General features: G+C 56.5%; 1 protein-coding gene across 7 annotated transcripts in view; it reads left to right on the forward strand.

Annotated features, from left to right (window-relative positions):
* CCDC187 (coiled-coil domain containing 187) overlaps positions 1-14,865 on the forward strand; it is a 50,004-nt gene that overhangs the window by 25,069 nt on the left and 10,070 nt on the right. For 5 of the 7 annotated variants that reach the window (XM_033238567.1, XM_033238570.1, XM_033238571.1 and 2 more), the window contains exons 11-19: positions 493-569; positions 918-1,046; positions 2,178-2,302; positions 2,436-2,527; positions 8,429-8,505; positions 9,035-9,168; positions 10,481-10,568; positions 12,935-13,327; positions 14,183-14,334. In XM_033238567.1, the coding sequence (XP_033094458.1) occupies positions 493-569; positions 918-1,046; positions 2,178-2,302; positions 2,436-2,527; positions 8,429-8,505; positions 9,035-9,168; positions 10,481-10,568; positions 12,935-13,327; positions 14,183-14,334 (1,267 nt within the window). The remainder of the gene's footprint in view (positions 1-492; positions 570-917; positions 1,047-2,177; positions 2,303-2,435; positions 2,528-8,428; positions 8,506-9,034; positions 9,169-10,480; positions 10,569-12,934; positions 13,328-14,182; positions 14,335-14,865) is intronic. The other 2 variants (XM_033238572.1, XM_033238568.1) reach the window with 2 other exon arrangements.

Raw genomic sequence — 14,865 nt, forward strand, 5'->3', positions numbered from 1 at the left:
TCTCCTTGGACCCTCACACAAGGGAAGGAGGAACCTCTGTGTCCCCACTGGGCTCTGACTGACAAGTGATTTGTTCAAGGTCACATGGCAAATGCTTGACGGACCCGGTCTGTCTGGGGGCAAAGCCCATATGCTGAGCCTCCGCCCGCCCCACAGACTCCTGCCATCCATCCTGGAGTTGGTCCTGGCCAGGGTCAGGCAGAGCCAGCCTTAGCGGGGACGAGGAGATGCAGCGGGTCCCTGTGTCCTTCCGTGGGGCTGCAGCCCTCCCGGCCCTTCCTCGACATGCAGGGCAGGGGCTCTTCTTGATGGAGTTGATGCCAGCTGGGCTCAGGAGTCAGGCCGCCTGCACTCCTGGCCCCCATGCCTCAGTTTCCCTACAGGTGCAGAGGCTGTGTTAACCCGCTGTGTCATGGTGCGCCGAGGCAGCGGCGAGGGGAGGCCTGGAGAGCGGCCTGGGCCACTCAGCTGCCCCCCTCCATTGTTCCACAGGTCAGCAGGAGGACCCGTGTGTGAGACACCTTCCCATCACCCAGCAGAAGGCCTCCAGCTTTCTGGATTCTCTGAAGGTTTGCCCCAGGCCGATGACAGCTGGGTCCCCTTTCTGCTGGGTGGTGAGCCGGGAGCAGCCTCTGTCTCCCAGAGGCCAAGTGGAAGAGACTCTAATGCGCAGACTATAGAATTTAGAAACAGGGTGGCCGGGTGAGAGGGAGGGGAGCACGCAGGTGGGAGGAACAGACAGAGGGTGCCTGGCCTTCCCGGGCTGATAGGGAAGCCCGTGGCAGGGAGAGAAAGTCGGTGGGCTGGAAGGAGGGGCCCTGCCCAGACATAGGATTCCTCGAGGTCACCCCCGAGGAAGGGGCCCACCCGCTCTGGCTGGGGGCAGCAGGAACCGTGAGCGTGGGCTCTCCCTGCAGCTGGACAAGCAGAAGCGGGCACTGGCCCTCCTGCGGCGGCAGGCCGAGCTGGAGGCCTGGGAGACACAGCAGACTCTGGACCGGCTGCTCTTCAGGAGGCAGCTGGAGGTAGTGGCCGCTTGCCACGGGGTGAGCCCCTCTCTCTGCAGGAGGTTGGGAAGGCCAGTCACACTGGGAAGGAGTACGGAGACTTCCACGGGAACAGTGGGCACCCCTCGCCAAGAGGAAACGAGCCAGAGGCTGGAGCTCCCTTTAAAGCAAAGTCTCTGTGCAGAAACAGGAGGTTTCGGCCACTTGTGTCCTCGGGGTGCCGGCACTGGGGGTGCCTCAGAGGGAACCAGAGCTGGGTCACAGATGGCCATTGGAGCCTCCCACCTGTCCATGCCCCAGGCTTGGTAGGCCCCTGAGCCCTGGGCTCTCCATGGGCGCCTACGACCCAAAGCGTGCGTGGTGCTTACACCCCAGGCAGGTCTCTGGCCAGAAAGGAAGGGGCTTAGTGTCTCCTGAGCCGCCTCTGCCGGGCCGTCCTGCGCCAATGGCGTCCCCTCTGATAGGCAGCTCTCGCTGTCCGGGGTGGTTCAGCACCTGCCCCATGAGGGGACAATGTCACCCAGGCCTAGGAACGGTGGCCCTGGCAGGGCATTGACTGGGCGGCTGACAGCTATGACCTGGCTGGAAGAGATACACCTTCTGGGAGGTGGACTTTTCCTGTGTTTGGTTCAGGGGCCGATGGTGGGAAGTACATCCACGGTACATGTTGGGAGGCATCTCCAGGACAGTGATGGAAGTGTGTGCATGCAAGCGTGTGTGTGTGTGTGTGTGTACGTGTGGGAGTACATGTACAGGCGGCCTCAGACCCACAGGAGCACTGACACCCTGCCCCGCATCCCTGCCTGTTCTCTCCCTGCTCCCGGCATCACAGGCTTTGCTCCCCTCCTGTGCCTGCCCTCCCAGCACCCCCAGCCAGGACCGGAGCTGGGGATTCCTTCCCACCCATCTCCGTGCAGCAGGCCCCCCAGCTCCCACACAGCCCTGGCTGGGCACCGGCCACCCCTGCTTCCCTACAGTGGCCTCTCCGGGAGGCAGGAGGGGACCGTCAGCCCCACTGGCAAGATGGACAGAGAGGCCCCTGAGGTTGGAGACTTGCCCAGCTTCAGGCTCCTCCTTGGGACCGAACTTGGCCTGACTGTCCTGACCCAATGCCCACAGTTGTGGAGCCGCCTCCTGCGTTCTCCGCAACACGCCTCCCAATCCTCACAGCAGCTGATGGAGAGACACTCGACCCAGGCCGGGCCAGAGGAGGCGCTGAAGCTGGAGCAGCCTCTGATTTGCAAGGACCAAGAGCCGACCACAGCCTCTCAGAGCACAGGGACGGCCACACCCAGGTGAGGCCAGGGGCTGGGGCTGGCCACCCCCTCCCAATGTGGAAATGCAGATTGGGGAGTCTCTGGGCACAGGTAGTGGGGCGGGCACTGCGGGCGCTGGTGCCAAGTCTCCTGGGCGTGTCCTCACCTGTAGGTCACACCCGCCTCTGGACACAGATGCTGCCACGTCCTCCCAGGGTCCCGAGGACAGACCAGAGAGTGTGGTGGCCAAGCCAGCCTCTGCAGGTGACAGTGTCTTCAAAACCCCACCCAGGCCTGGAGGCAGGCAGAGCCCTCAGCCAGTGTGGACCCAAGAGGGGGGAACCGAGGCAGGTACACAGCAGGGAGGCCCAGAGGGCTACAGTGGCTGCCCAAGGCCATGCAGAGTGGAGCTGGGATCTGCAGTCAGGTCTGTCTGACTCCAGCACTCATGTGACTGACCCTCGGGCAGCCCTAGCCCCTGGCATCCCTTGAGCCCGGGGAACTGGGTTAGACAGCTGGCGGACACCGTCTCCACCCACCCAGCATGAGGGAGCTGCGTCGGGATCTCAGCAGGAAAGCTTCCCTGAGCTGGGGGACCAGCCTGACAGGAAGGGAGGTCCGCAGCCCAGGGAGGGTGAGTGTGGCAGCTCGGCCCTCCGGGGTTTCTGCCAGGTGACTGAGCACAGGCTGCTATCAGCCTTGCTCTGGGACAGAGGGTCTCAGCTCCTCTGAGCTGGCGTGACCCCCAGGCTGGCCTCCAGGTGGCTGCCATCTCCTGGAAGCCTGGGTACAACCTGTCTCGGTGTCTTCAGGAACGGGAACCCTTCCCTGGTTCCAGGCCTGCTGGTATGCCCACCTCCATTCCTTTGAGTGGCTTTCCCTGGTGGGAAAGGTCTCTGCACAGCCTCCCCAGTGTGGGCTGTGCAGAAAGCTGGTCCAGACTCCCCTCCCATGTGATGTGTGTCAGCCAATAAGGAAGGGTCTGCGTGCAGGTTGTAGGGATGGTGCAGCGAGACCACCACAAGGTGATTTTAGCCCTCAGTGTGATCATGGCAGATGCGGTGACTTCCCAGCTGGCCACAGTTGCCCCATCTCCAGGCTTGGCACCTGCTGCGTATTCCTAGTTTAACTTCATTGTGTTCACAAAACACATTCGTGTGAACCTCATAATGTCCAGACTCGGGTTTTAGCTGGAATGTGGTCTACATCAGTGGGTGCTCCTTGAAAACAATGTCTATTCTGTTGTTGCTGGGGGGAGCGTTCTGCAGTATCACTTAGATCAAGTTGGTGCATCATGCTCTTCAAATCTACTGCATCTTGGTGGATTTTCTGCCTAACATTCCTATCGATGAATAAGAGGTGGGTGTTGAAATATCACATTGCAATTTGCCGAGTTCTCCTTGCAGTTCTAACAGGTTTCACTTCATGTATTCTGGAGCTCTGACATCAGGCCCATAAACACTCAGGATTATTATGCGCTTTTGATGAACTGACCCCTCTATCATTATGCAATAATCCTCTTACCCGCAGCAGTATCCTTCACTTCAAAGGCTACTTTGTCTGATATTAATACAGCCACTCCAGCTCCCCTTCAACTGGTGCTTCACGGTATCTCCATTGCCATCCTTTTACTTTCCATTTATTTGCATCTTTGTATTTCAAGTGTGTTTCTTACAGGCAGCAAAGAGTTAGATCTTGCTTTAAAAAAATCAGTCTGGCAATCTCTGCCTTTTAATTGGGGTGCTTACACTATTCACATTGAACGTGATGACGGATGCGGTTAGATTTTCACCTGGTTATTCTTCTTTTGTTCTATCTGTCCTTTATTTTCTTCTTCCACTTACTTTCTGCCTCCCTTTGGATTAAGCAATGTTTTTTATGATTCCATTTTATCTCCATTATTGGCTCAGGAGCTGTAACTCTATAATTTTAGTGGCTGCTTTAGGATTTATGATAGTATACACAGTCGACCACTTCACTTATAGTACAAGGCCAGTTCTTCTTTCCTGGTCATTAGGTGGTTGTTGTCATGAATTTTATTTTAAATGTTTTGTTTGTTTTTTGAGATGGGGGTCTCACTGTGTCACCCACGCTGGAGTGCAGTGGTGAGATCTCGGCTCACTGCAACCTCTGCCTTCTGGGCTCAAGCAATCCTCCTTCTTCAGCCTCCCAAGTCGCTGGGACCACAGGCATGCACCATCACCCCAAGATATTTTTTTTTTTTTTTTTGAGATGGAGTTTTGCTCTTGTTGCCCAGGCTGGAGTGCAATGGTGTGATCTCAGCTCACTGCAATCTCCACCTCGCAGGTTCAAGCAATTCTCCTGCCTTAGCCTCCTGAGTAGCTGGGATTACAGGTGCACACCACCATGCCTGGCTAATTTTTGTATTTTTAGTAGAGACAGGATTTCACTATGTTGGCTAGGCTGGTCTCGAACTCCTGACCTCAGGTGATCCACCTGCCTCGATCTCCCAAAGTGCTGGGATTACAGGCATGAGCCACCGTGCCCAGCTATTTTTGTATTTTTTATAGAGATGGGGTTTTGCCATGTTACCCAGGCTTATTTTAAATGTTTTATAAACTCTGCAATACATTGTTATCATTTTGTTTAAACAGCCAATTATCTTGTTAAAAGTTTTAAATGATATATGTGTTTATATTTCCATCTGCACATAGTCGTCATTTTACCATTTCTGGTGCTCTCCATTGCTTAGGGTAGATGTAGATTTCTAACAGGCATCCTTTTCCTTCTGCTGGAAGGACTTCCCTTAGTATTTCTGGTGGTGTGTGTCTGCTGGTGTCTTTAGCTTTTGGATGTCTGAGGACACCTTCATCTCATCTCCGTCTCTGACGTACTCTTTCCTGGACATAGAATTCTAGGTGTGGATTTTCCTTTTCAGTACTTTGAAGACATTACTCCATTGTCTTCTTGCTTCCATTGTTTGTGACAAGAAATCGATTACCATTCTTCTTGGTTCATTGGTACATCACTGTGTCTTTGTTTCTCTGGCTGCTTTTAAGACTGTCTCAGCCAGGCGCAGTGGCTCACGCCCGTAATCCCAGCACTTTGGGAGGCTGAGGTAGGTGGATTGCGAGCTCAGGAGATCGAGACCATCCTGGCTAACACAGTGAAACCCTGCCTCTACTAAAAATACAAAAAAATTTAGCCAGGCATGGTGGCAGGCGCCTGTAGTCCCAGCTACTTGGGAGGCTGAGGCAGGAGAATGGTGTGAACCTGGGAGGTGGAGCTTGCAGTGAGCCGAGATCGCGCCACTGCACTCCAGCCTGGGTGACAGAGTGAAACTCCGTCTCAAAAAAAAAAAAAAAAGGACTTTCTCTTTGTTACTGGTTTTGAGCTATTTTATTATGATGTCTTTTGTTATCGTTTTTCATTTTGTAATTTTTTTTTTTTTTTGAGACGAGGTCTTGCTCTGTCACTCAGGTTGGAGTGCAATGGCCTAATCTCAGCTCACTGCAACCTCTGCCTTTCAGGTTCAAGTGATTCTTGTGCCTCATCCTCCCAAGTAGCTGAGATTACAGCCACCTACCACCACACCTGGTGAATTTTTGTATTTTTGTAAAGATAGGATTTCACCATGTTGGCCAGGCTGGTCTTGAACTCCTGACCTCAGGTGATCTGTCTGCCTCAGCCTCCCAAAGTGCTGGGATTATAGGCAGGAGCCACTGCGCCCAGTCCATATTTCTTGTCCTTGGAGTTTGTCGAGATTCTTGGACCTGTGGATTTCTCATTTTCTTCATATTTGGAAATCGTTTAGCTGCTATTTGTTCAAATATCTTTTTGCTCCTCTTTCTCTCACATCTCCTTCAGGGACTCCAATTACCCATCTATTAGGCCACTTGAAGTTGTGAGCTTACTGAAGCTCTTTGTATTCTTTTATTCTTTTTTCCTCCCTTTTTCCTTTTGGATCGTTTCTATTGCTACAACTTCCAATTTGTTCATCTCTCCTTCTGCAGTGTCTAGTCTGCCCTTCATCCCATCCAGTGTGTTTTTCATTTCAAGTGTTTTAATTTTCTTTTATTTTTGAGACAGAGTCTCACTCTGTCACTCTGTCGCCCAGGCTGGAGTGCAGTTCGCCCAGGCTGGAGTGCAGTGGTGCGATCTCAGCTCACGGCAAGCTCCGCCTCCTGGGTTCACACCATTCTCCTACCTCCCGAGTAGCTGGAACTACAGGCGCCCGCCACCATGCCTGGCTAATTTTTTTGTATTTTTAGTAGAGACGGGGTTTCACTGTGTGAGCCAGGATGGTCTCGATCTCCTTAACTCGTGATCTGCCCACCTTGGCCTCCCATAGTGCTGGGATTACAGGTGTGAGCCACTGTGCTGGGCCAAGTGTTTTAATTTTCATCAGAATGTGTATTCCATTTGGATCTTTTGGTTTTATATCCTCTGTGGCTCTACTAAACATCTTAAACATATGGGATACAGTTATGAAACTGTTAATGTCCTTCTTTGCCAATTCTCACACCCATGTCGAGCCTGGGTTAAGGTTAATAAATTATCCTGCTCACTATGGGTTGTGTTTTCTGGTTTCTTTGCATATCTTCTGGACATTGTGAATTTTACCTTGCTGAGTGCTAGATATTTTTGTGTTCTTGTAAACATGCCTTTTTTTTTTTTTCCTTTTGAGACAGAGTCTCACTCTGTCCCCAGGCTAGAGTGCAGTGGAGCAATCTCAGTTCACTGCAACCTCCACCTCCCAGCTTCAAGCAATTCCCCTGCCTCAGCCTCCTGAGTAGCTGGGAATACAGGCACATGCCACCATGCCCAGCTAATTTTTTGTATTTTAGTAGAGATGAGGTTTCAGGGTTTCACCATGTTGGCCAGGATGGTCTCCATCTCCTGACCTCGTGATCTGCCCACCTTAGCCTCCTAAAGTGCTGGGATTACAGGTGTGAGCCATCGCACCGGCCCCTATAAACATTCTTAAGCTTTCTTCTGGACTGCAGTTATTTGGAAGTAATTTGATCCTTTCAGACTTTGCGTTAATAGTGTGTTAGGTTGATCTGGATCAATGCTCAGCCTGGGGCTAATCATTTCCAACAGTCAGGGCAAGAAAGTTCTGTGTACACTGCCTGCCCAGTGACCTGGAAGTGCTGAGGTCCTCCAGTCTGGCTACTGGAAACAGGTGTCATTCCCAGGCTTCCAGTCCCCCGGAATGCTTCTGTCCCAGCATCTGGTAGCTTCTTGACATGCATTCATCCATCAGTTCTCTACTGAACACTCCAGGAGGACGCTTCATACATCTCAGAGGTCCTCTCTCTGTGCAACTCTCTCCTCTCTGACACTCTGCCCTCACAAACTCCAGTTGCCTTGGTCCCCCCAGACTCTGCTGTCTCCTCTACCCAGGCACTCCTCCAGCTCAGCCAGCTTCCCCTCCCTCACCGTAGCCTGGCAATTCTCTCAGGCAGTGAACGGTGAGCATCGCAAGTCTCACCTCCTTTGTTTTCTGTCTCTCAGGGATCACTGTGCTATGTTGCCTCATGTCCAGTGCCTGGAAAACTGTTATTTCATATGTGTGTGTGAAAAAAAAATATATATATATGTATATACACACATGTCTCTATATAAACACACATATGTGTGTGTATATTTATGTGATTTTTTTAGTTGTTGCAGATGGGATGGTAAAGCCAAAATCCAGTCCTTTTTGCTCTCTCTTTGTGGGGAGGTAAAGTCCTTAAGGATCTTTTAAGTACAGGCTCCGTTTTCCATCACTCAGAAACAGAAGCATGGTCAGCAGAGGTGGGCAGCAGGTCAGCTACTTCAGCTGGGGGTCAGGGCTCTGCTGTCACCTGCCAGCTCCTTGGTGCTGGACCTAGAACAGCCCTTCTCCCTCTGTGGGCCTCAGTCTCCCCTCCTGTAGAAGCGGAGCAGCTGGGCTGTCTCCCTGAGCTCCCTCTACCTTTGGTCTGGTCTTTCCCACAATCAGTGGGGTTACACACCAGAACTTCACATCAGGAGACTGCTGGTCCCTTCCCACGTGGTCTTGTGGATTCTTCCTGAAGCCTTGTGTGTCCGGGATGGGGCGGGGGCACTAAACTGCCCTAGACCTCCTACTTTTATGAGGCCCTCCGGTAGAAATGGCCCCTGACACAGGGCACTTAGACCCCCTACATGACCCAACCATGGTGCTTCCTTCCTCAGAGGTGGGGGGCCCTGACGGAGTCCTCTCCCAGCTGCCCCTGGCCAAGCTCTTCCCTCCACACAACCGCGCCCACCAGGTACGTGGAGAGGTCCCCTGGGGGAGGGGCACAATTTCAGGACCCAGCACGGCCCTGGTAGTGGGCCTCGGACCCAACCGTCCCTCCACTAAGAAGGGCCAAGGCAGGTTCTGGGTTGGGAGCTTCTTCCGGCCATCGTGTCATGCAGTCTTCCAGCTGACAGCTACTCAAGCCGGTTCCTCCCGCCCTGGGTGACAGAGCGGGGCAGGCATTTCAACAGGGTGCTTTGGGCACGGTTAGCCCCCGCCCAGGTTGTATATTTTAGGGCAGGTGGCTTGGGCTTCCTGGATCAGGGCTGGTCGTGAGGCCGAGATGATGCAGATCCAGCCTGCCCCGCCGGCTCACAGTCGGGGAAGCGGGGGCGGCATGGGAGATGAGCGGGGCGGGCAGTCCCAGAGGGCTTCTCGGAGGCGGTGGCCGGTGCCTGGAGCGGCTAGAAGCTAGGCGGTGACGCGGCCCGCCGTAGTGGAGCCCCGCGAGGCCAGGAAGCGCCGAACCCAGAGCTTTAGGAGCCTTGGGCCGCTTCAAGCTGCAGATGCTGGAGCGGAGCCTGCGGGAGGAGGAGCTGCGAGCACAGCACCAGGCCGCGCTGCTGCACCTGCGAGAGATGGCGCTCCAGGAGAAAACGCTCGCGGAGCTGGCCTGGCTGGAGCATCGGCGAGGGTGAGCGCATGCGCCCAGCGCCGGCCCCGCCCCCGCCGCGGCCCCGCCCCGCCACAGCCCCGCCCTGCCCTGTCCGGGTCCCTGCCGTGGCCCGACAGTGTTTTGAGAAACACGGTACTGATCCAAACAGTAATAGGTGTTTGCTGAAACTTAGCTAAGGCAGTAAAGTACTCAATACACAAATAAAAAAAATACCCCCATCGTCCCAAAGATGACCTCTGAAATCGTCTTTGCGCATTCTTTTTTTGTTTTGTTTTGTTTTTTTGAGACCGAGTTTCGCTCTTGTTGCCCAGGTTGGGGTGTAGTGGCGCATGGCACGATCTAGGCTGACTGCAACCTCCTCCTCCTTCAAGCGATTCTCCTGCCTCAGCCTTCCAAGTAGCTAGGATCACAGGCATGCGCCACCACACCCGGCTAATTTTGTATTTTTAGTAGAGACGGAATTTCTCCGTGTTTATCAGACTGGTCTCGAACTCCCGACCTCAGGTGATCCACCCGCCTCCGCCTCTCAAAGAGCCGGGATTACAGGCGTGAGCCACCGCGCCCGGTGTGGATACTCTGTTTTGGGGAGAAACACACATGGCTATTGCGACATTGCAAATGGGCGGCATGTGCTGTTTTGTAACTTGCATTTTCAATTTAAATGTCAGGAAAACCTTTCTGTGTGTCTACGTAACTGCTGTAACACACAGGGCGCACCGGCACAGAGACAGGGCTGTAACTCCCTTCGCCTGTCCCGGATCTCTGGGCCTGTAGGCTGTCTCCAAATTTTTGCCATTATTAATGAAGATAGAGAGGTCATTTCCTTAAGATAAAACCTTAGAAGTGGAATGACCATGTCAGTGAGAATGCATTTGGAAGCCGCTCGATAATGCCACATTGGTCTCCAGAAAGGTGATTCCAGTTAACATCCTCACCCAGTGTCTGAGCGGGCCAGGCTGAGGGTGTTTATTCCATGATGGGAGCGGGGGTGGATGTGGGTGACCCCCACCTCCCTCCCCAGAGGACCCACTGGCCTGGGCTGGGTCTTCAGGGTGGCAGGGGCTGCTCTCTGCCAGCCTTTGTCTCTTTAGACCAAAAGTCCAAAAGTGGCTGTGAGGGGTGGAAGAGTGACAGCCAGGGCTGGGGCCATCTGGCCACCTCAAGGCTGCCGAGCCTATCCACGCATGGCTGCCTCCTCCCCGGTGCCCGCAGCGCCTTGGGAGGGCATTCCAGGTTGATGTGACCGACCAGGGCTGGCTGTGTCTGTGACTTTCTATATCCACTTGCACGGGCTGTCAAGATTGGCGGTGATGTTGCCACCTCCCCCCAGGTGCCTGGACAGCAAGAGGGACAGAGCTGTGCTGGCCGTGCTGGTGGAGAAGCAGCAGCAAGCCCTCAGCGGATTCGAGAAGGAGCAGGTGGGGCCAGCACAGGCCTGGTGGGTCGAGGTGGGCGGCACACAGAGGTGGTCCTGTCATCTTCTTGCCTGGAATCTGAACATTCCCCAGCACCACAACTAAAGAATTCCCAAGCCCTTGCCACCCTCCAGGGCCATACAAGACCCTGCAGTACACAAGGAGTGCCCATGGCCCAAGGGGGCATCACGGCCAGGGTGGAGCATGGCCCTGTACACAAGGAGTGTCTACAGCCTTCCCGGGGCATCACGGCCAGAGTGGAGGGTGGCCCTGTGGCCCTGGCTTGGCCTTTTGCTAGATGTCACCTCGAGCAAGTGGCTCTGTCTCTTGGCACCTCGGTTTCCTCCTTGGAACCGGAGAAGAATAGTTAGTATCTGTAAGCAGGGGTTTGGGAGACTTTAGCGCAGCCGGCACTTACCCGGGCGGATGTGTGCCATGTACGACCTCAGAGGACTTTCCCAGCTGCTCCGAGCCCAGTTCCCTCATCTGGAAAATGAGGAAAAGCCTGATGTGCGCTGCGTGGGGGCCGTGAGGGTGGTGCAGGTGAATCCCTGGCCGCGCCAGCCAGGGAGGGGTCTCCATCTGTGGCTGCTCTTGCCTTCCTGCCATCGTTGTCACCAGGGCCTGGAGGAAGCCCACCCCCAGGGAAAGTCGGTGCTGGGCGCACACATGGAGAGGGGAACAGCTGCCAGAGTCAGGGCTTTGCCTACGGCAGAGAGCGAGACTGAGGAGCAAGCCTGAGAGCCAGAACGAGGACCCTTGCCAGCCCCCGCCCAGGTCACAGGCTCAAGGGCCCCTCACAGCTCGAGGCCACTGTGCCCGCATCCTCACATCAGTGTCCCCATGCTGTGGCGCAGGGGCTGGCGCTAACACCCTTGGTACAGATAAAGGAACCTGGCTGGGTGAGGCGGTTCACGCCTATAATTCCAGCACTTTGGGAGGCCAAGGTGGGAGGATCGCTTGAGCCCAGAAATGTGAGACAGGCCTAGGCAACATAGTAAGACCCCCGTCTCTACAAAAACTAAATCTGCCACTACAGGTGGCCAATGCTTGTAGTCCCAGCTGTTTGGTGGACTGAGGTGGGAGGCTTGCTTGAGCTCGGGAGGTCGAGGCTGCGGTGAGCTGAGATTGCACCAGGGCACTCCAGCCTGGGCAACAGAGTGAGACCTTGTTTCCAAAAAAAAAAAAAAAAAGAAGAAAGAAAGAAAAAAAGAAGCTGGCCGGGTGCAGTGGCTCAAGCCTGTAATCCCAGCACTTTGGGAGGCCGAGACAGGCGGATCACGAGGTCAGGAGATCGAGACCATCCTGGCTAACACGGTGAAACCCTGTCTCTACTAAAAAATACAAAAAACTAGCCGGGCGAGGTGGCGGGCACCTGTAGTCCCAGCTACTCGGGAGGCTGAGGCAGGAGAATGGCGTGAACCTGGGAGGCGGAGCTTGCAGTGAGCTGAGATCCGGCCACTGCACTCCAGCCTGGGCGACAGAGAGAGACTCCGTCTCAAAAAAAAAAAAAATCCCCACCCCTGCCCTGGATGCCCTGTACATACTGGAACTTGGGGTGTTAGGTGTGGGGCACGGGAGCTGGGGGCGGAGACCCAGGCTGCAGACTCATGCACGAGTCCTCTTGGATATGGAGAAACAGAAAAAGGCAGGCACCACAGAGAACCATGCTAGTCGGGGAGACAAAAGGGGCTTAGAAGGGATCCGCTTGTCAACGAGGGGGCCTGATAGAACAGGCCCTGCCCAGGGAGCCCATGCGGGAGGAGCTGGAGCTGGCCAGGGCCAGGACGCCCAGCCATAGGCAGGCTGCATGTCATAGACAGAGACGCCCTGGTGGACGTGGGGTCTGGGACCCCCCCAGCGAGGCCATGGACCAGACACCCGCTTGGTAGAGCCTCAGTTTCCCATCTCCCTGATGAAGCTGCCATCTCCCAGGGCAGGTGGGCAACAGCCCGTGCCTGGGCTCCATACAAGGTGGTTCCGAGGGTGCGTCCACCAGGACACTGTGGGGAACAGAGAGAACAGTCGTAAAGAAGGGATGGGGTGGGGGCAGTGCCTAGAGCCTGAAGAGAGGGAGGACGAGGCCCAGTCAACCTGTGCCAGCCCTGCTCGGGCCCCGGGGAATGAACACCTGTCTCCCTCCTGCCTCCTGCTGCCTGCAGCTGCCTCCTCCACCAACCCCAGGGAAGCTCAAGGCCATGGGGGTATCCTAGGCCCTGCAGGAGGGGCAGGCAAAGGCCAATTGGAGGGAAAGGGACCCCCCCCACTGCGAGGGCCAGGGCGTCCCCCAGACACCCCTTCCCTTTCGTTGGCCTTTTCCTCTGCTGGCTCCAGGGTTATGCTGACATCTGCTTCTTTCGCCTGCTCAGAGGGAAATCCAATACCTGCGACACACGCAGCTGCTCAGGCACCGACACAGGAAGCTGCTTCTGCAGCATCAGAGGGACGTCGTCTCCATGCCGGGGCCTGCAGGAGCCCTCCCCATCCCGGGGCCCGTGGAAGTCCTCCCCATGACGGGAACCGCGGAAGTCCTCCCCATGACGGGGCCTGCGGACGCACTCACCATCCCGGGGCCAACAGACGCCCTCCCCATCCCGGGGCCAGCGGAAGTCCTCCCCGTGACGGGGCCCGCGGACGCCCTCCCCATCCCGGGGCCCACGGACGCACTCACCATCCCGGGGCCAGCGGAAGTCCTCCCCATGACGGAGCCCGCAGACGTCATCCCAGTGCACGAGCTGCAGGCCCGGGCCAAGCTGCCGCAGGTGGGTGCTCTCGCCTGGGCTGGGGCTCAGCCCCAGAAATGCTGTACCCTGGGATCGCGCAAGTCCCTTGTAAAAGTGCCTATGGCCCCAGGAAGACTTACTGGGGGGTGGGGGTGGGGGTGGGGCAGATGGAGGGAGGGAGGAGCTCCTGCTGGGGGCTGAGGAGGCTTCCTGGATGGGGTGGTCCCGGCCAGGCCCTAGAGCAGAGCCAGACTTTAGGTGGGGGCAGCAGTGGGTGGGGTTGGGCAGTAAGCAGGACTGGGGATCTCATGGGACCCAGGCAGGAAGGAGAGTGTGGCTGGAAGTTCCTCAGGGAGGCCAGCCCCTCGGGACCCCAGGCAGAAGCTGCGTCCTTGGAGGGAGGCTCCTGCTCCCCATGTCCACCAGCAGAGTGAGGAAGCTGTGTGGATGAGGGGTGGGGGACTATCCCCAGGCAAGCTGTGTGCCTTCCCCACCTGCGCGTCTCCTCTGTAAGGCAGGGAGGGCAGTGGGTTCACCCGGAAGGTGGGGATGAGGATTGAATGATCTGAGCTTTCTGAAGCACCTGCTCCAGGCTGGACTGCAGGAGAGGAGACATGAGCAACCTGATTCCAGAGCTGGGCATGGGGGTCTCTGGCCAGCCTTGGGCAAAGACTCCTCGTTCTGGGCCTCCCATCCATACCTCTCAGCGGGGGTGCAGGACCCCTGCTCAAATGAGAGGTCCTGTTTCAGCCTGGCACCCAGCGGGGAGCAAACAGCCCCAGCACTGCACCAGCCCTGCCACAGCCACAGCCACATGACGCCCAGCACCAGCTTTTCTGAGGAGGAAATGGGCAGAGACGGCCATGCCAGGCTCTCCTGCACCGTTTCTCACAGGGTTCCAGCCCCAAAGTCAAGGCCACCTGGGAGGGCGGCTCAGAGACAAGCCAGCAGCCAGAGGCCTCCCTGTGTCCCCTGACCCTGCGCAGGCCCAGCAGCCCCACCAGCCGTCGCCCCCAGAGCAGCCCCGCAAGCTCGAAGGCCATACGGTGAGTTGGTTGGTCTTGGGGGTTGGGAGTCGGGGTCTGGACGCTTGGACGCTGATGTTCGCCTGAGAAGCCTTTCCTGCACCGGGTGGCCGGCTCTCACTCAGCCCCATCCCCACTTGTGCCTGGGAGGACGGAAGGGGGTGGGTTTTGAGGGCACTGAGGGAGGCCTGCTGGCCCAGTGGGTCTGGGCAGAAGCCGGAGCTGCCCGGGCCCCATGGGAGGAGCCTCAGGAGCTGGCTACACCTTCCCAGCTCTGTGGCTGGCTGGAGTGTGGCCATGGGGAGAGTCTCCTCTTAGCCTGTTTCCTCACCTGGGAAATAGGGACGGGGTGCTCTCCCCCCTAACAGCTGCTGCAGGACGCGGTGGGGCACAGCCGGTGGACAGGCCTGGCTCAGGGGCCAGGGGTGGCACGTGTAGCCCTGGGCACCCCCTCCCAAGGTGGCTGGGGGCTGTTCTGCCCACCGGTGGCAGCTCAGCCTTCTCTGAGGCCTGGCCATATGGCCGTTGGCTTTGGTTTGCAGCAAAAGCGCC

This window comes from Trachypithecus francoisi, unplaced genomic scaffold, assembly GCF_009764315.1.
Source record: "Trachypithecus francoisi isolate TF-2019V2 unplaced genomic scaffold, Tfra_2.0 Lachesis_group16, whole genome shotgun sequence".
NCBI classification, from domain to species: domain Eukaryota; kingdom Metazoa; phylum Chordata; class Mammalia; order Primates; family Cercopithecidae; genus Trachypithecus; species Trachypithecus francoisi.